Source organism: Aulonocara sp. 'chitande type north' Nkhata Bay, linkage group LG22 (assembly GCF_057382095.1).
Source record: "Aulonocara sp. 'chitande type north' Nkhata Bay isolate Kocher_YH1m ecotype deep benthic linkage group LG22, A_spYH_male_GT1.1, whole genome shotgun sequence".
In the NCBI taxonomy this organism is placed as follows: domain Eukaryota; kingdom Metazoa; phylum Chordata; class Actinopteri; order Cichliformes; family Cichlidae; genus Aulonocara; species Aulonocara sp. 'chitande type north' Nkhata Bay.
Genome location: NC_141364.1, coordinates 37,621,986 through 37,641,359, shown reverse-complemented (window position 1 = coordinate 37,641,359; position 19,374 = coordinate 37,621,986). Strand labels below are relative to the sequence as shown.

Sequence of the window (19,374 nt, the reverse complement as noted above, 5' to 3'; positions counted from 1 at the left end):
GTGCTCCCTTTAAGGCAGCATTTGGGCCTCACAAAACTAAAAGTATCCCACATTTTTATCAAAGTATGCAATATAACTTATCAGTCACACAGCACATGCCATATTGGGTCATCTGTTGTTGATGTTCCTTTACTCTCTTTCAGTACTTTATCTACTGCTGTATACTGGGCTTGGTGTCATGCTCCGTGTTCTTGAGGATCAACTACGAGCTGAAGATGGTGGTGATGCTGGTCGCCGTGGTAATCTACAACATCATCATCCTGCAGACACATGCAACTCTACTGGATGGATTTAACAAAGCCTTATACCGCACAGATAAACCAGACAGGTACCTGCATGCACTCGTTCTCCCTTCTTCCTCCACACATCCTTTCTGCTTCATTATTTAGGAAATGATGAAATCATTTTTAGGCCAACTTTAGGTTAATATTATCTGTTTGAAACCCTCCATCACGCTGACCCTGCAGCCTGCTCACATCAGTAGAAAAGAGCTTATTAAAATGACTAATGAGACCGGACCACGGGGGAAGACTGATGCTGAGGCAGCGATATCCCATGTGACTGTCGATCAAGTGTAACCCCTGGAGATGGGGATGATGAATGGCAGCAGTTTGTGTTGATGGAGCTCAATTCACTTTTGACTGACAGCTAGAGTCTCACTGCTGACAAAATCCCATTATGCAAAAAGTTTCCAGGGCACCTAGAGAGACTGCGGAAAGAAAAAGTTTTTTTCTCAAGCTCATATTTCTCCTTTTGTTTGGCTTCTTCACCTCAGCTGTTATTAGCATGAAGACAATACTGCTTTTGCCAGAGCACGGAGGCAAGTAAATAAGAATAGCAATGAAGTGGAAAAACAAAAAAGAAACAGACCAGGGCTGACAAATAGTAATTTCCACTTTAGTATCTTGAAGGAGAACTTTAGTTGTACTGTCTGTGTTATAACAGGCACAGGATTACATATCCACAGGCTGTTGAGCTAGAAGCTACAGCTACTAATCATTGAAGTAAGTTGATAAATTTATAGTTCATGTATTAAAAATATAGAGGAGTGGGTGCAGGCTTTCTGCCGTTTTTAAATACAGTGGCCAGGAAGGATATCTCCCTTCTGACCAAATAGATTTTAATTATATGACTACACATCAGCCACATACAAAGTACGTTAGGAGAAGAGAGGGGAGGAGAAGGGAAGTTTTAGGCCTGGGCATGCTGTGGAGGCACATTTCAATTCATGCCTGCCCTTTTAAACTGCAGACATGAAATATTATACCTGTATTTTATCATCGGAGAAAGGGTCCCCTTTACCAAAAAAAGAAAGAGACAAGCAGTATTGATAAAATGTCATCTTGTTCCTAACCTCAAGCCTGACCTCCTGAACCAAAGTCAAGGCTCTAACACATGAGCATTTGCATAAACATGCTCATTTATTCCTCAAGTTGTCACAGTTACCTATTGTCAACAGATTAGACATCCAACAGCAGCTAACAAAAGCAAAAACAGCAGAAGTTATGAATAGAAAAGATCGGGGTATCCTCAACAACTCAGTCAAAAGTGAGCTTCGCTGACTCATCAACTCGTTCGTTTCAGAGTCCCTTCACAAAGTTTTACAGCTTCCTCCACAATATAAAAAGTGGATGTTTCTCACCCAACACTGACAGCTGAGGTAAACAGCTGACTCAATAGGGAAAAACTTAGAGGTCAAGAGTCACTTTGCTGTCTGAGTACACTTCCTACAGATGAACCACAGCCAGGGGTCCAAATATAAAACACTGCATAATGTTTAATTGACCTCATCTGTTTTCTGGACCCCATAGCCATGACTGCTATGGGTCTCAGTCTAACCTTAATGTTTTTTCTCTCTTTTGGCTAACTAAAATGTGTTTGTCCTTTATCATCTACCATTACTAGGATTATGAACTTAAATTAGGAGGGGCAGTAAAACCAGAATTAGGCTGACCACAATCTACTGGTGAAAATTTACACAAGGTTCAAATGGGATAATAAGGGAAGTTTTCAAAAAATGAATAGATACAAAAGAGAAGAATCTAGCAGTGCTTGTTCATAGTTATGCCAATTTATAAAAACTGTGGACACTGATTTTTTGGGGGCTAATTGTTTCCCAAATTCTTTTCTGTTTCTTCAAAACTAGAGTCTTAAAAAAATAAAACTCAATCGAATTACTGTTTCTTAACCAAAACAAAAAGCTTATCAACTCAAGTAATATCAAGTATTCTAGAGACAAAGGTAAGACCATCTTACTGACAGCTGAAGCTTAGCCCAAACTGAGTGATGCAGGACAATTATCTTAAGACAAGCAGCAAAAAGAAAAGAATCACAGTGCTGCGATGGCCCAATCAGTCCAGACCTCAACCTGACTGAAGTAGTAAATAGTAAGATCTTAAAAGAGCTGTGTATAAACGAATGCCTGCAGATTTTAATGAAATGAAGCAACACTGTAAAGAAGAGTGGACTAAAATCCCTCCACATCGATGTGAGAGAAGCCGTACAGCAAACAGTTACAAAGAAAAGGCCAAACCTAGCAGTCAGTCAGTCCTCTCTCAGACATACAGTCCTTGACAGCATCTGAATGTGTCAGCTTCGTGACTTAAGCACCCTGTGCACTTTTCTGTGAAAGATCTGCAAATGTCTGATCAGCTTTTATTATTTCCAGTAAGATTTGCACATTCATCTAACAACTAGGCAGCTGCAGCAGCACCTTAGCACCCAGCGACACACAAACACACTCACTTTGCCACTTTACTTAGTGACAATAGCAGAGAAAACTACACGCTGAAAAGTGTGGTTACACGTAACTAGAGCTGATGCTGAGAATACTCATTTCCACAAGTGCGACAAGTGTTTTCTCTCTGTCTCTGCTGTTGGTACGTTTAACATACAGATGCATGTTGTATCATAGACACAGATGAAGCAATGTCACAAACCCTGTGTCTAGGCCAATATTGCCAAAGGTATTCACTCACCACCTATCTAAATCACTTCTATGGCCACAATTATATAAAAGCAAGGGAAAAAATGCTCCTGCAAACATTTGTGAAAGAATGTGTTGCCGGTGTGGTACATTGATAGGATGCCACCTAAGCAGTCGTGAAATTTCCGCACTACTAAGTATTCCACAGTCAACTGTTAGTGGGATTATAACAAAGTGGAAGTGAGTGGGAACAACAGTAACTCAGCTATGAAGTGATATGCCACGTAAAATCAGATTCGGGTCAATAGATGCTGAGGTGCATAGTCCAGAGAAGTCCCCAACTTTCTGCAGAGCCAATTGCTACAGACCTCCAAATGGGCTTCAGATTTGATCAAGAACAGTGCATAGAGAGTTTCAAGGAATAGGCTTCCATGGCCGAGCAGCTGCATCCAAGCCTTACACCTCCAAGTGCAATGCAAAGTGTCGGATGCAGTGGTGTAAAGCACACTGTCACGGGGCTCTAGAGCAGTAAAGACATGTTCTCCAGATTGACGAATCGCACTTCTTCATCTGGATATCCAGTGGGTTTGGCGGTTGCCAGGAAAACGGCATAAAGCGTAAAGTTTGCTGGAAAAGGGATTATGGTGGGGGTTCGTTTTTCAGGAGTTGGACTGGGACCCTTAGTTCTATGAAAGAAACTCTTGAAACGGTTTGGAGCTGGCCGCTTCCTGTTACAACACAACAGGGATGAGCGAGTTTGTTGACCGGCCTGCACAGAGCCCTGACCTCAACCTGACAGAACATCTTTGGGTAGAATTAGAGCAGAGTCTTTGAGCCAGGACCAAGGTCCAATATCAGCGTCCGACCTCACAAATGCACTTCAGGAAGTGGTCAAAAAATCCCATAGACACACTCCTAAAACCTTTAGGAAAGCATTCCGAAAAGAGTGGAAGCCATTATAGCTACAAGGGTGGGCTGACATCATCTTAAACTATGAATGAAGAATGGGATGTCATTCAAGTTCATATGAAGGCAGATAACTTAATACATTTGGCAATATACTGTTTATGTATATATGTTAAAACTTATTTATTTATGGCCTTAGTTTAAAAGGGGCTCAGTGATTTCTAAAATAACAGTCGGTATCCATACTTTTACCAAATGTTACTGAAGCAGGAGGAAAAATTGCATTTTATGGGCTTTCATGTGGATTCATGCACAAACCTGGTTTACCAGTAGCTGTTTCCAGCAGTAGGATGGAGTGTATGTGTGATGGAATAATGTAAACCACAATTTGTGTGTGAGAGCATTAAGCTTTTGAATTTTCAGAATAAAATGCTGAATGTTGTTATAGCATTTTCCTCTCCTTACAGACCGGGAGTCCTGAAGGATCTAAAGACCATGGGTTCTGTATCTCTGTTCATCTTCTTCATTACGCTACTGGTCTTAGCCAGGCAGGTGAGCAGCTTCCTCAAAGTGGTCTCGTGTAATTTTTTCCCTTTGAACGCTACGATTCTTTTCAGGTCATTCAGCACAATCGCAGAATCAGCGACTGACTCAGTGGAGCAGAGATGTTTTTGGGAAATTTAGCCCCGGTCGTTCTGGAACGACTTTTATGACTTTGTAGAAATTATTCTGGAACAGATGAAAGACAGTTAAACAGTGTTGGAGGACTTGGCTCATTATAAAGAAAGATCAAAATATCTTTGGAGCATTAGATCTGCCAGTTTGGCCCACTGCCTCCATCTCCTCTGTGCCCACCATCCTCACTTCATAAGACCCAAACTCATCTGACACACATTGGGTGTTTGTGTTTTATCTTCTTTTTTTTTTGTGAGGTATACCATCCATCATCTCTGACCTCAAAGCTGATGTTCGGGACAGAAGGACAGCCACAAGAGCTTTAGTACCCAAACTGGGGCTCCTCTGAGAGGCACAGTTGGTCCAAACTAGCTCCCTGTGTTGTTCTCATTCTGGGTCACTCTCAGCAGAAAAGAGGGGGGACTTTGTTATGGAAACACAACTTTGCTGAGTGAAACTCTTTGTCACGTACAGATCATGAGGTAATTGGGTTTTGTTTTTTTTAACAATGCTTTTGGGTTATTGAGAAATATCATTTCTAAAACAGGTCAAAAGGTCTTTCGAGTGGTATTGCCCACATTTTCCACTGGAGTTGGCTGTATATGCTTTAGGCTGCTATTAAGAAATTTGCCTTACAAATTCTTCATCTTTAGCTCTAATGAGGCTTTTCCCAGGCATTTAGTCAAAGAGAGGGGAAAGCAGGTTACTGTAAACAAGGCATCTGTAATTCATCCCTGAAGAACAGCTGCGCAATGGAGCAAAACTCATTTACAGGCTTTTTAGCTGGTTTCTAAAGAGCATCTGATATGAGCTCTACTTCTTTCGGCCTACTTTTTCAGCCTAAAAGAGGTACTGGAATTTATTGTGCCACAAAACTGCACATACTCATACTGTGCATAGGCGCATATATACATGCGCACGAACAAGTGGTGTCACAGTTCTTCTCTTTTTCCTTTTTTCACACGGCTCTTCTCACTCGCCGTGACAAGTGGTTCAGACTTGCTGTCCTCAGAGGGCAAGAAGCTCCTCTGTATTTGCATTTCAGCCTCAGGCTATCAACACTATAGCGCAAGATCTCAGCGCTGTTAGTCTTCTAAATAGGCATCATACTTTAATCTCAGGGGAAACGTATTTAGTGCACACATACATCATCCAGACTACGAACCACACACATGAAGTACATCTCGAAGGACACTAAAAATGCTCCCACGCACACGCAAACACACACCGTAGGGGCCAGCCCACAAGAAGCCTGCAGCGTTCACATACATGAGAGCATAATGATGGTGCGTTCAGGGGATGCTGCCTGATGCACACACACACACTCCTGGGATGTTTTGACCTCCCTATATGAATCTTCCTGACATATTTAGACGGTTCAAAACTACCTCAAGCTTGAAAAAGCAAAGAGCAGAAAAAACAAAAAAAAGCAGTGGCTATCTTTTATGCAAAACAGCCCTGTCTGTTCTCGATTTCCTTGAGCCATCATAGCGGAGCTTCACGCATTGTTTCATTGTTGTATTATTGGAGCTTTAATTTTCTATGAATACCAAGCATGCCCTTTAGTTTCAGTCGGTGAGGTTGCTCGAGTTAGCCTATGAAGTTTCCGTTCAGTGGCGATGATTAGAATGGGATACGGGCAGCCGGTCGCTGAGAAATGCTCCCATATCGTGGACGAATATATGGAAGATGTTTTTACAGCATCCTGTCTGTGATTAGATTTGTGTTATAAAAAATGAATATTTGCAATTAACTCTAATTTAAAATTCGCTTTCTTCTCTGTGTATTAGTTGTTTTTTTCCCCTGTTTTTGGTTCAAGTTTCTACTGAGAGTGCTGGGTGTGAATGACGCTGGTGTCTCTTTACTCTGTGTCCTCCTGTAACAGAATGAATATTACTGTAGGTTAGACTTCCTGTGGAGGGATAAGTTCAAGAGGGAGTGTGAGGAGATCGAAACCATGGAGAACCTCAACCGGGTTCTGCTGGAGAACGTCCTACCAGCTCACGTGGCTGAACACTTCCTGGGGAGAAACTGGAAAAATGAGGTAGAGTGCTGTATTGTTATGCATTCCTGTTCAAGTGTACCCATTTTTAGCACTAGTACTATAGAAGGTAAAGCCTTCCGCAGTTTTTTAGCAGATTTATGGACATTTAATTACAATAACCAGCAGTGAACCTAAAATTAGGATACACATTACTGTGTGCTGAGACTCGAATGAGTTATGACTCAATAAATGAGAATGAGATTTAATGCACCCATCTTTTCACCTCGAGTAACATCCCTGCATCATTTGTTCTTTTCCCGACCCTTTTTTCAGGAGGTGAAAGGCTTTAATCAAAAAAAAAGAAAAGAAAAGAGTAAAGAATAGCACATTGTGAGTGTTATGTTCTGAAATCAGCAGTTTCCCCAGGAAATTACTGAATTGGGCCAAAAAACACTGGCTTCCCAGAAATATTAAGTACTGAAATGAGATTTAGTACTTAGAAAAGAACCTGTTTCCCGCTGTTTTAAATCTTCTTGCTTAAGCTAATATAGTTGTTTTTATTTCAAATATACCATGCAGAAAAATACAAAATATCAAACTAATTGTGTAAAGAGGTAGTTCAGGTAGCTCAGCCGTTATCCCAGAAGATACGTTGATCCTGATGTCCGCCCCATCACCATAGATACAGCTGATACCCTTCTAAAGACCCAATGAGCAAATTTCACATAGGCCCCCATCTCACAGGCCTAGAGACCAGTCAGAGACTGTTTGGGAAACACTTGTTGCTAGGGAAAACTAAGTATGGCCCAGTCGGTTGGTGGGTAGTTGTGGAAGCTGTCGCTATGTGAAACTGGCCACGGCTAATATATGGAAATGGGAACTGTTCACCTAAACCTTGCAGCAGTAAGATGCAACTTTTACTCTGAAGGTGAACATTCCTTGTTCCCATTTTGCATTCCACTTTTTTAAGTTTCAGTAGTTTTTTTGCAAACAAGTTGGCATCTTCCATACAAGCTAGAGGTGATGATGGCAATCTGCTGGCAACAGAAGTCATCGCAAGGAGGTTTTCAGTGCAGCACCACATTGTGACCGATATCAACCTGTGACAGCCAGCAACCACTTGTCAACTGGTCAGGAAGGTTATATTTTCTCCCAGCAACCAGTGGTTGGTCTCTAATCCTCTGTGAATGAGGTCTACGCTTTCATAGTCCTCCCACCAATGCTGTGCACCTGCAAGCCACTTTGCAACCCACCTCCACCTGATTACCCACCTCCACCTGGGACAAACATAAAGCAGAGATGTGTTTCTGTTAGAGGAGATAACTTGTGGAATAGTTATGACAGTGATTTAAAAAGGTGGAGTTCATTTTCCTTGTTTAAAAACAAGTTTAAAAATAAAGTATTAGAAAAATATATAAATCAAGAATGAAAAGAGCAAAAATAATAATACTGGAACTCTTGGTTGTTTTGCTTTGATGTAGTTACTTATCTAAGGTGGAAAGTTTTTGTTTGTTTGTTTGTTTGTTTTTGCTTTGTTTTAAGCTTTGCTTCGAGCCCTGTGTACAGGAGCTGCATGCTAAATGATCTTTTGTTAAAAGGGTTGGCGTAATAAGCATATGCTTCAGCCAATACCTTTGTCTACCCTTGTCTCGCGCTTTCTTGCTTTGTGGTAATCTTTATTCTGTATTCACTGAGATATTTGAATGCTAATCAATAAATCAAAAAAATATCAAAAATAAAATTAATTACCTCCTAATGCTATATTTGACTTAATTAGGGTCATATCTGTCGTCACTAATGTTTCCTCTGTTTCGTGGTTGGCATCTTCATGATAATCTACTAGAATAGCACACACCACCAAGCATAAATCAGTGCAGATGGAAATAATCTTCTTTTGACTATCGTGGTACTGACTGAAAAATACATGATAAAAACTGCATATTTTATATGTGCTGTTAACACATATCCTTTATAATGATATTCCTTATCTGTCACATATTGTTCAAATCATTTTCTTTCCCAGTGGAGTTTAATAAACACATTCCCTTTTGATTTCTGTTATTTCACTCTTTCCACAGACGCTGTATTAGACGTGGCCTACTTGCTTAACATACTTTCCGTTCCCGTGCTTCACCTCAGTTGCTCTGCTCTTACTTCTGTCTGTCTTGTAATGAACGCTGTTACTATTTTGCTCCTGCAAACACCCAGAGTCCCCCCGCAGACATGATTAAAGCTTCTTCGTATTTATTTAAAGAGTCGGTGTCATTGTTCAGCACGAGCTATTCAGCTCATAGATTTCCTTCACCTGTGCCAGATCAATACAACCCATAGAGCCGTTATCTTCTTCTCGCTCGTTACCAGGACCTTTATCATCAGTCGTACGAGTCGGTGTGTGTGATGTTCGCCTCCATCCCAGATTTCAAAGAGTTTTATACTGAGTCTGATGTCAATAAGGAGGGACTGGAGTGTCTCCGTCTTCTCAACGAGATCATAGCAGACTTTGATGAGGTAAACTCCTCTCATATTGATCATCCTTGCTGTCTCAGTCACAATGGAAAAAGGAAAAAACGAAAAAGAAAAAAATAACCTTCCCCTGCTGCTTTTTTTTGAGAAGCAATCACACTTGGTTATTATGCTCTAAAGTAGCAGGGAAAGCAGAAGAAAATGCCAGCGTTTGGCTGAAAGCCACCGCTATTTCCTGCTTCTTGTAGATGTAATATAATGGGCTCTTTTCCTCCTGCGCCCGCAGCTGCTGTCCAAGCCAAAATTCAGCGGAGTGGAGAAGATTAAGACCATCGGTTCTACCTACATGGCTGCGACTGGACTCAACGTGACGCCAGGACCAGATTGTGCACAGGCAAGTTTCTACACACGTCTGCATTCACAAAGAGCCACACAGTGTTTACTGCTGCTCCAGAAAATCTGCATATCATTCAAGCACCAGTGATTCATTACTGCACTTTGAATACATCAGTGTAAGCAAATTAGATCATCGTTCAGAAATGTGGCAGCACTGTGCTTTGTTTAAAAGAAAAAAAACCTTCCTGATTGGTGGAAATGTGCTTAATTGACATTTGCAAAGCCCCCACCAGCCACCCAAACCCCCCAGTCACTGTTGCTGCACCTGCATCTTCTAGCAGAGCACATAATGTAGTCTGCAGGGATAAGAGCGCTCTGCACTCAGAATCCTTGGTAATTTTTATAACAATGCGTAGCTGATTTCACACAGGGGCAGACAGAAGCAGGCGTCTCTTTGATGGCTGATTTGCTGGACTGCTGCAGGCTGATTGTATCAGCTGTTGCCAACTCTGTCACTTTTTAATGTTTCCAGCTTGCTGATAAAGAAGCATGTAAAGCTAAAAAAAAAAAAAAACACTTGATCGCACAATACTGTACATGACATCAGTAAATAACATGGGGGGATTAGCTTTGTTTTGAATCAAGTGTTTTTGTTCCAGTATTATAAATGAAAATGGAATGTGAGCAGATCAGTCACAGCCCTGGCTAGATCATTTGTTCTGTGTAGAGAACCAGGATTTATCTTCTTTAAATGCTTTGCCTTACATCTGGGCATGAAAAGGTTTTGAGGATTTTAGCATTAACTCATTAAGCAGCAAGTTTGGGAAACTAGCTTACTCCTAACCCCTTTTTGTGGTGTTACAGAGACAAGTATTCCCCAGATACTAGGGATATGCGTAGTTATTAAATTAGACAATTAAATTAAAAGCCTTAACCCTTGCGAGGCAGAAATATTACTCAGTTAAGCTATGCGACAACAAATAAGGGGAACATCTTGTAAGAGCATTGAGATTTGGAAGTATTTTCATGTAGGAAATGCTGGCTAGGTGTAATAAACTATAAATTTAACATTTTATTATGGCCCAACCGTAACCGGCTTAGCAACCTGTTTCTGTTGCTATCCAGCTGTGCTGCTGTAAACTTCATCTCCAAAGCGTTTACTGCCCAGTGTAAAACCAAGCTACTATCACTTTAAAAACATAAACAGTCACAATCTCGCACTAGTGTCCCCTGTGACTGTTTTCTCTTCATTACCCTCAGGAACACGACAGACAGTACATGCACATTGGCACAATGGTGGAGTTTGCATTTGCTCTCGTTGGGAAGCTGGATGTCATCAACAAGCACTCTTTTAATGACTTCAGACTGCGGATCGGTGAGAGCTCTTCCTCGTAGCATGAACACGGCACAGATTTCACTTTACATAAAGGTGTGTAATCATTCTGAAATGTTAACTGCTTTGTCTATTTGTAAGGCATAAACCATGGGCCAGTGATTGCAGGAGTAATTGGGGCCCAGAAGCCTCAGTATGACATCTGGGGAAACAGTGTGAATGTGGCCAGTAGGATGGAAACCACTGGGTTACTGGGAAAAATACAGGTGGGATGTCTTCCAAAGCACTCTTGTATTTCTTGCCAAATTTTATTGAATTTTTTTTTTTTTTTAATCACATCTCGTCCTTCTGTGCAGGTAACAGAGGAGACACGTGAAATCTTAACAAAATTAGGGTACATGTGTTCATGTCGCGGCATCATCAATGTGAAGGGTAAAGGAGAGCTGAAGACCTACTTTGTTCACACAGAGATGACCAGATCTCTGTCACAAGGGACCGTGATGCCTTGAGCACGCCACGCTAACCGAACAAATAGACTTGACGACACAATTGCGCACACAAAGTGGCCGTAGAAGTGATTTGTCATTCTCTGTTAAGTAAAACCCATTACCAGAAGCCAGCAGCACGACGGATAGATGATTGTAAAGAACCACTTTTGTCCTTAGCAGCACAGTGTAAGCTGGAGCCAAGGTGCACCGCCGCAGTCCTTCAAGGCTGCACTTAAGATGGTTTTCACATCTCAAGTGTAACAAGGACTTCACTCTGAGGGGTCACTTGACTGTCTAAAGGAGTGCCTGACTCAAAGGGAGGTTTGCTAAATTAGTGCAGCTCTCAAGGACCGCAGTCACCCGTCTGTACAATAGTAGCGGTGTGGAGCTAATTACCCATGCCAGTGTTGCTGTGCTTCAGAGCCTTACACTCGAGCAAACTGAGCCGCCTGCCGAGCTGTGGTTTTTTGTTTTTTGTTTTTTCCCTATCTACGCTTGGTTGGCAATGTGAGCCGGTTTGTTCCATTTTATTGCAAATGGATGTTACAATAGTTTATTGTCATTTAGAGCTATTGTTGCCAACAAAATGCCAGCGTGATGGTTAGTTTGCCAGAACCTGTGATTTGTATTTATAACTACAGAGCCGCGTTTGTGTCCCACTCGAGCAGGTGGACTCAGGCGCGGGCTCAAAAGTAGAGGTTTCTTTTTTATAATCCATCTGGAACCAAACCAACCGCATGTGTGTAAATGTCCACTGCCATTCTTTTGTTATTCATTAAACATTTGTATATAAACTGACGTCCTTTGTCTGTCTTTGGTTTAGTGCTCTAAACAGAAGAGCACGATAAAAGATCTGTCACACTGTAAACACACGAAGTATTCACTGGAGTCAGTAGCTCATTAGTTTCATTAGCTTTAAAGTTGTGATGCTCATTTCCAGTTCTGTATCTTTAGTCTTACGCTGCTTGAATCACAGTTCAAAATAACCCTTAGAGTGTTTACCTGCTCAGAGCTATGGTGAAGCTCAGTATTTCACTCTGCCATTCACCTTCCTTTGAGCTAGCTTTCTCTTGATTGGCTGCCCCTCATAAACAGAAGGTTTCAACTTACATATATTAGGAACTTTTTACCTCTTTGACATGGCACAGAGCCAAGAGTCAAAACCCTGATAACCAACAGCTAATCTCAATGTCATTACAAGCTTGATAGTGATTATTTGAACATCTGTTCATGTTTATTTTGAGCATCTTTTGCTATAAATATATGTACTATATATGTACAGGTTCATAAAAAGGTAACCGTTCATATACTCTATATTCATTGCTCACGATTGCAAAGATTTTAAATCTTTTAGAAAATATCATTGTGGTTTATGGCTCCTGAGATTTAGAAATTCAATACACAATAGATGAAAATCAAAACTGCTTTACAATATAGAAATGACCAACTTCTGAAAAATATATATATTTCTACACTCAGTGCTTGGTTGAGGCTCGTTTATCATTAATTCCAGGATCAATGCAGCGCTCTTATGGCTTATGGCACAGCTAAAATGTTCTTGATCATAGCCTTCACCTCGTCTGTTTCCTGTCTTCCTTTTGTAGTAGTTTAATAATACACCACAGTGTGAGGTACAGATCAGGTGAGTTGACTGGTCAATCATGTACAGTAATAACATGGACAGTAAAACCATTCGGTAGTACTCTAAGTGCTGTGGGCAGGTGTGCTGAGTGCTGCTGGAAAAGCAAGTGAGCATGTCCATAAAGACTGTCAACAGATGAAGTTCATTTTAATTCATTTCAATTTAATTGTATTTATACTGCATTAAATCACAACACTTGTATCAGCCTGTATTGCCAGGTTAAGACCCTAAAATAATAGTGAAAACCCCAACAATCAGACCACTCCCTATGAACAAGCACTTGGTGACAGTGGGAAGGAATAACTTCCTTTTAACGGGAAGAAACATGCAGCAGAACCAGGCTCAGAAAGGGGCAGCTATGGACTGTTTGAGGTTGGGGGAGACAGACAGGACAAAAGACATAATACGGACAAGAGCCTGGTAGAGTTGTGGTAGATGGCTAATAGACTTTGGACTTCATAAATTGGACTAACACCAGGAAATATTATGGGGCGGGGTATTTCTTGTCACTGTAACCTTGAAACACCAACTCCTCTAACAGCTCCCTAACATCACTGCAGTTCTAGCACCACATACATTTAAATCTTGTCAAGTTTCTAAGAATAAGAGCTCTATTTCAGCCACAGTACAAAGGCAGAAGCAAATGAGAGCTGTCTGCACTCAAAAATAATCTTATCGTGTAGGAGGCTGATCTCTGTTGCGTGGGTTTAGTATTTATACACAAAAAGAATCTGAGAACTTAGTGAACCGAGGAGGTTAGTGAGGTAAAAAAAATGCATTTATGTAAGGCGAGGTGAACTAAAAAAAAACAGTAAGAAAAAAACAGATCAAATGCAGGGAGTGCAGCGTACACTGATGTAGAAGCTAATTTAAAAAGAATGGGTTGTTCAAATGATCAGTACCTGAGAGAAACTGGCCAGCTACTCCAACGCTGGCTTCAACCTTTCAAATTTGCTCCATACAAAATCCCATTACAAAAATTCACATTATTCCTGACACCCAGAGTGTAAAAACAAACATCACACAAGAAGGCAGTCAGAAAACAAAATCTAATCTTTGAGCCATACAGAGAATTCACCTACTAAATCTGGGAAATACGTTATGATTCACTTCAGTCTCGACTGAAACATTATATTCATGCTGATTGAAGAAGAAAATGTAGGTGGACTTTCGTAGAAAATAAAGGTCTTTTCTAGTCATTAAGAATAAAAATCTGTCTTGCTACTACAGTCAACAGTTATGTCAGTGGGTTAAATGTTTACACTTGCATTCTTTTACTAAACAATCTACAGAGCACAACATTGTTTATTATTAGAGTTTCCACAGTGAGAAAAAAACGCCTTCATGCACTGATACGTCAGACTTTTAAGAAGGTCTCACTGATCCGTATCCTTCTTCCACACTCCATAAGATCCCATTTTTCATGTAGATTTCAGATTTAATGCAGGCTACACGCGCATACTGCCTCTCTGTGAAGTAGAGTGTGGGAGCGGGACGACGGCCATACTCTGACGAGGACAGCACCGGCACAGTTCTGGACCTCTCCTGGAAGGGAGCAGCATGGCCACATGGAAGAAGTGTTAAAGCTGCGCTAGCTGTGATGCATGTGTTGGACTTCTCTTTCCACAAAGTTGCATATTTTAAAAAGAGGAAGTTTAGGGAAACATGAAGCAGGAGGTTTCCACAGCAATTATGTTCATATGACAAAGTTACATTGAGGTAATGTCACACACACACACACACACAGATATACATATACATATAAAATAACCCCATCACTGATCATTTAGATTTAGTTGTTTTTTTTCTGGCACCAGGCAGCCTTTTTTTAAACAACATTATCTCCTGCTGAAGTTGATTTTTTTTCTTGCTAATTGTTACACACATAGCTGGTTTTGTGTCTTACATTTCATAAGGACCACAGTGTAACTGTACCTGATTTTCAGGTGAACAGAGACATTAATTTGAGCGGTAAAAAGAAATGTGGAGGCGTTGCACAGAAGGAATGTGTCTGTGGCATGAATACTGAACTGCTAGCTGTTGGAACGTGTCCGTATTACTTGCTGAAAGGATTCATCATTCCTGTTGCTGTTTGAATCAGCACGCCAGAGCTGTTACAGATGTAGCTAATGGATTCCTCCATCAGCTGCTGCAGACACAGTTTATGGATTTCTCCATCAGTTAAGACAGAATTCATTGAAAAAAATGACTGTAGCTGTGGTTAGTGACCACACACTTCACCACTCACTGGACATACAGCTGAACACCTTGTATAACATATTTCTGAGCTGCTGCTACCAGGACAGCTTTATCACCTCAATATAACTATTTCCTATAATACAGCTATATTTCCACCTTTTATTACAAGATGCAAATTAAGTAAAATTGTGGCTCTTTGCTATTAAAAACATCACATCTAGGGTGTGTCCATTAGATAACAATGCTATAACAACAACTAACTGTTAACTGTTTAAACCCCAAAACCAGACCAGTGAATCTGTTGCTTTGAAGTGTACAGCTTCAGGTCGATAACTAAACCTGCTACTGTTCTGATCAGTAAGACGGTTGAAGTAAAGGTATTTTTGCACTTAATGAAACTATCGTGGTTTGCTCCTCTGATTAGATTCGATTTAGTCTCTTTCTTATTGCTACGTCCCACACTGACAGAAATGAAAGCTGCCCTCCAAAATTGTATGAGCTATCCCCTGTTGTCTTTGGGAAAACTGAAATACACATGCTGCTCATTATTATCGAGGGCACTAAGGTGTCTCTGGGTGGGCTTTTTCAATAGCTCTGTTAACACCAGGAACCTCTGACTTCAGAAAGGTCAGGCAGTATGTGCTTCTGGCTCTGGTAGGTCTATATTTTTACAATTACATTCAGTGGAAACAGAAGAAGAAAAATAGAACACTGTCATCATGCTCTAATGAGAAAAAAAATGAAACATTTTTAAATTATTATTCTCATTTTTAACTCCATATTTTTTGTCCTTGGAGTCTGCGGCAGTTGTTTAATGCAATTAATGTTTGTTAAATGCCCCGTATTTCTGCATCCGTAAGAGGTGTATGCACTACATTACGTGACCATTACCTCTTTATTTATGTCAAGTCCTCTTCCTTTCCAGTGTTTTCTGTCATCCCGGGGGAGCCACATATCAAAACCCTCAACATGGTTGTGTAATCGGTCATACATGGACACATCTGAGACCTAAATGTGGAGAAGAAAGAGTCCAGCATTCAAAGTATTTCCTGTTGTGGAAGGAGATGCTTTTTTTTGTCACTTTGGGCAATGAGAAGTAGGTGTTAATAGTAGAGGGGAACGCAAGAGTGCTAGCAAATACATAATACATGTATAAATATACAAAGGGTGAGTGGTGAACCGTTTTTATATAGTTTATAATTCAAAAGGAGTTCAAAAGCACCAACGCAACTTTATTAAGAAAGGAGTTTTAAGTAGGTACAATTTAATGTATTAACCCGCGTTAATATTCCCAATTTTGTTAACTGGAGATTTTGTTAATTGTTATAGTTATAGATACAAACTATAACTATAACTATAACTGAGCGTTATCCTAAATAACACTCAGTAATAAATATAACTGGCTAGGTTCTGTTAGCTAACCAGTGTTACCTTCGCTTCGTTGTTAAAGTAGGACATTTGTTTGGGCTCATTTCTTCGCGGTGTGACGTAGCTGAAGGCTGACAGTGTAGCCAGCGGTTTGGTTTTTGCCTCGAGTGAAACGTCCATCGTTCTAGCTCAAAACCTGTCTCAAAACCCCAGAAAAGTCCAGTCAAACTGTCCAGTCAGACCGCAGGCGTCTGGGGTTGCTAAGATACCAACCTAGCAACTTGATGTGCTGCCTTCACATGCTTTTGGAGTTTCGTGTACTTCCGAGTCTCTTGCTGCTGAAGGTTTTAAATCAAGTGTTTTCAAAGCAGGTGTGTATCAGGTTAGAGACTCCAATCTCGCCCACTGGACTTCCATGGAAAATATGAAGGAGGGCGCACATTTTGGAATTCTAACTGTGTTTTCATAACGTTTACAGCTTTTCCTAATGAGAAATACCTCTGCAACATTCTTCACAGTACACCAAAGTAATAGATAAACATTAAATGACAGAAAACACAGTTTACACTCAATGTCACTTGTCACTTACCCATTATATTGTATATTATATAGCTTTCTTGTTATATGTAAAATTGTATTTATTTAAATTTTTACTTTTTAATTATTTTACTTGCATTTTTTAATCACTTTTATATTTAAATATATTTAAATGTTCATTTGCTATTTATCTAGGGAGTGAAGAGTAACGCAATTTCTATTCTCCGTATGTCCTGTACATGTGGCAGAATCGACAAATAAAGTTGACTTTGACTTTGAAAAAAAAAAAAAAAAAAAAAAAGTTTGGTTTTTTTTTCACTATCTATGTCACGATCCTGGGTCTTTTGACCCAGCGTTTTGAGTTTTAGTTTATTTTGATGTTCATGGTATGTTTAAGTTCATTAGGCTATCTAAGTTCATTTGCTTATTAGTTTCCCCTTGTGTTTTTAACCCCTGTTAAGTCTCCCTTGCCCTTCATGTGTTTCATGTTTGTGTGTCTTGTGTTGTCAAGTTCATGTTCTCATGTCTGCATCTCATTATGTTACCTGTTTTATTTTGAAGAAGTCCTGTGTTCCTGTGTTCTGTGTTTAGTTTTAGTTTAGTTTTCAGTCATTCCTTGTCAGGTCGTCTGCTCGTCACGTCGCATCTTCAGGTATCCATGTCAGTTCACCATGTTTCGGGTTTTTTCATGTTTTAGTTTTAGTTCACCCAGTTTAGGTTATTATTTAGTTTCACCCATGCCCTTTGTTTGTATTTATTTTGCCAGCCTTAATAAACTGCTTGTTTTCTGTTAATCCACGTCACGTTTCATAGTTTTGGTCTGCACTTGAGTCCTTTTTAGCAACACAGCCAGACTGTGACAATCTACTATAGAAATTTCTGTCTTTTTACAATATCCTCATGCTAAAATAATTAATAAAATAGGACCTTATTGTGAATTAACAATAACTTTGCCTTCTTTTTAGTTACAGTACAGTCTGTGGTGTGAGCTACTAAAACCTTTTCTGTAATTTGACAGGTATACCTTTAACAATTAAGCCCCAAAGAGTCATGCAGACAGATTTCCTTCATGAAATAGAGCCACATGTCTCTATCATGAAGTAAAACGTGAGATGTGCTGTTGAAGTTCCTCCTTTTTCTTATATTGAGATTTTTGCAGGAAGTCAGTGTGGAGTTAAACCTCTGAAAAATGAGTTTGACATCCCTGTTTTACACAGTTAACTCAACTGAGTTTGTTCTCTCTCTCTCTCTGTGTGTGTGTGTGTGTGTGTGTGTGTGTGTGTGTGTGTGTGTGTGTGTGTGTGTGTGTGTGTGTGTGTGTGTGTGCAAACTATCAGCTGCGAGGGGATATTTCCATTGGCTGCTTTTGGCCTTTGGACACATTTTGAAAGTCACACTCTGTTAAACGACCTCTTGGGGAAATCGTTACTGGTGTCTAATTTTCTGACTTCTCAGCTATTGTGACTGGAAGAAGATACCAAACCACGGGGGCTTTTCTTATTAACTGTCACAGCTGCATTAATGCAGCCATTAATTATCAACAATTCTATAATTGCTCATTTGCAACTCGTGGAGAGGCCAGTACAATCTTGTGATTTCATTTGTTTATGAAACTGGTTTATGGTGCACCATATTTTCTAACTAAAGTTAAAGACAGGAAGGTCTACTGACCCAAATTCTATAAATGACTGAAAGCCTGCTGTTCTCAGCCGGTACACAGTTGAATTACTGCTACAAGGTTGTTAAGAGTCAGCGGTGGAAAATCAAATGATGGCACATCTTTGCACAGCTGCATCACTGTCTTCCTTTATGCTAATAACACTTGTCCCTCGGAGGCCCTTCAGAAGGTCTCTCACTGCATCTGCTGTGTGAGTCTGGCAGCAGAATTAGTTTATAACAGCGGACAGATTACGCCTCAAGCGCGGTGTGGTGTATGTGGTTATGTTACGGCTGACAAGGAAGCCCAATTTGCTGGGGCTTCAGATTAAGTATAAATAACCTCTCAGTCCCTCAGCACTGCATAAAGATACAGATGGTGCACCTCGAGTTCATCGTGGCAGACTGATTTCAGCGGCTAAACCGAGAAAGCTGCTAGAAATACAAGACTTCAAACATAGTTTTTGAAGGTCTCAACCCTGAAGATGGATTTTCAGAAAAGCTACAGTTAGTGTGCAACGGGGACTAACTCTCCCTGAACCTTTAGTTCTAGTGTCAAAATGACATTTGTTCAATCACACGGGACAGCAGTCATAGCCCTGAACAGACCAACACATAAACTGTCAGTACCAAAATAACACATTCGGTGAAAACGAAACAAAGCATTGCCTACTGTATGCAATACTATATCACATACAACAGGGCATACATACAATACAACAGTGCTGTGGATTAGTGGACATCCAGGCCCTCTAGTTTGATCACAGATCCTCTTCAGTGCTATTCTTTGCATTCCTTAGGGAGGAAGAGCTGGAGAGTGCACCACAACTATCTTCTCTGCCTTCTTGTGTTCTGTTGTCT

General features: G+C 40.3%; 2 protein-coding genes across 2 annotated transcripts in view; one reads left to right on the top strand and one right to left on the bottom strand.

The window, feature by feature from the left end:
- adcy2b (adenylate cyclase 2b (brain)) overlaps window positions 1–11,909 on the top strand; it is a 71,700-nt gene extending 59,791 nt beyond the window's left edge. The window contains exons 18-25 of the mRNA XM_086279218.1: window positions 144–328; window positions 4,300–4,384; window positions 6,393–6,551; window positions 8,853–8,999; window positions 9,241–9,348; window positions 10,551–10,665; window positions 10,765–10,889; window positions 10,980–11,909. Coding sequence (XP_086135344.1) covers window positions 144–328; window positions 4,300–4,384; window positions 6,393–6,551; window positions 8,853–8,999; window positions 9,241–9,348; window positions 10,551–10,665; window positions 10,765–10,889; window positions 10,980–11,132 — 1,077 coding nt within the window. The 3' untranslated portion in view covers window positions 11,133–11,909. The remainder of the gene's footprint in view (window positions 1–143; window positions 329–4,299; window positions 4,385–6,392; window positions 6,552–8,852; window positions 9,000–9,240; window positions 9,349–10,550; window positions 10,666–10,764; window positions 10,890–10,979) is intronic.
- Window positions 11,910–14,040: 2,131 nt separating this feature from the next.
- cfap90 (cilia and flagella associated protein 90) lies at window positions 14,041–16,599 on the bottom strand. The gene is made up of 3 exons (XM_086279219.1): window positions 16,384–16,599; window positions 15,844–15,960; window positions 14,041–14,298 (listed from the first exon to the last, which is right to left on the bottom strand). Exons 1-3 carry the CDS (start codon window positions 16,498–16,500, stop codon window positions 14,119–14,121), a joined length of 414 nt encoding a protein of 137 aa, XP_086135345.1. The 5' UTR covers window positions 16,501–16,599; the 3' UTR covers window positions 14,041–14,118.
- Between the last annotated feature and the right edge of the window lie 2,775 nt (window positions 16,600–19,374).

Excerpts from the sequence above, each read along its gene's own strand:
- cfap90 (XM_086279219.1), bottom strand. The coding sequence starts at position 16,500 with ATGGACGTTTCACTCGAGGCAAAAACCAAACCGCTGGCTACACTGTCA. Across the intron at positions 15,961-16,383 it reads ACTTTAACAACGAAGCGAAG|GTCTCAGATGTGTCCATGTA; the intron begins GTAACACTGGTT and ends CTCCACATTTAG. Across the intron at positions 14,299-15,843 it reads GACTTGACATAAATAAAGAG|GAGAGGTCCAGAACTGTGCC; the intron begins GTAATGGTCACG and ends GCTCCCTTCCAG.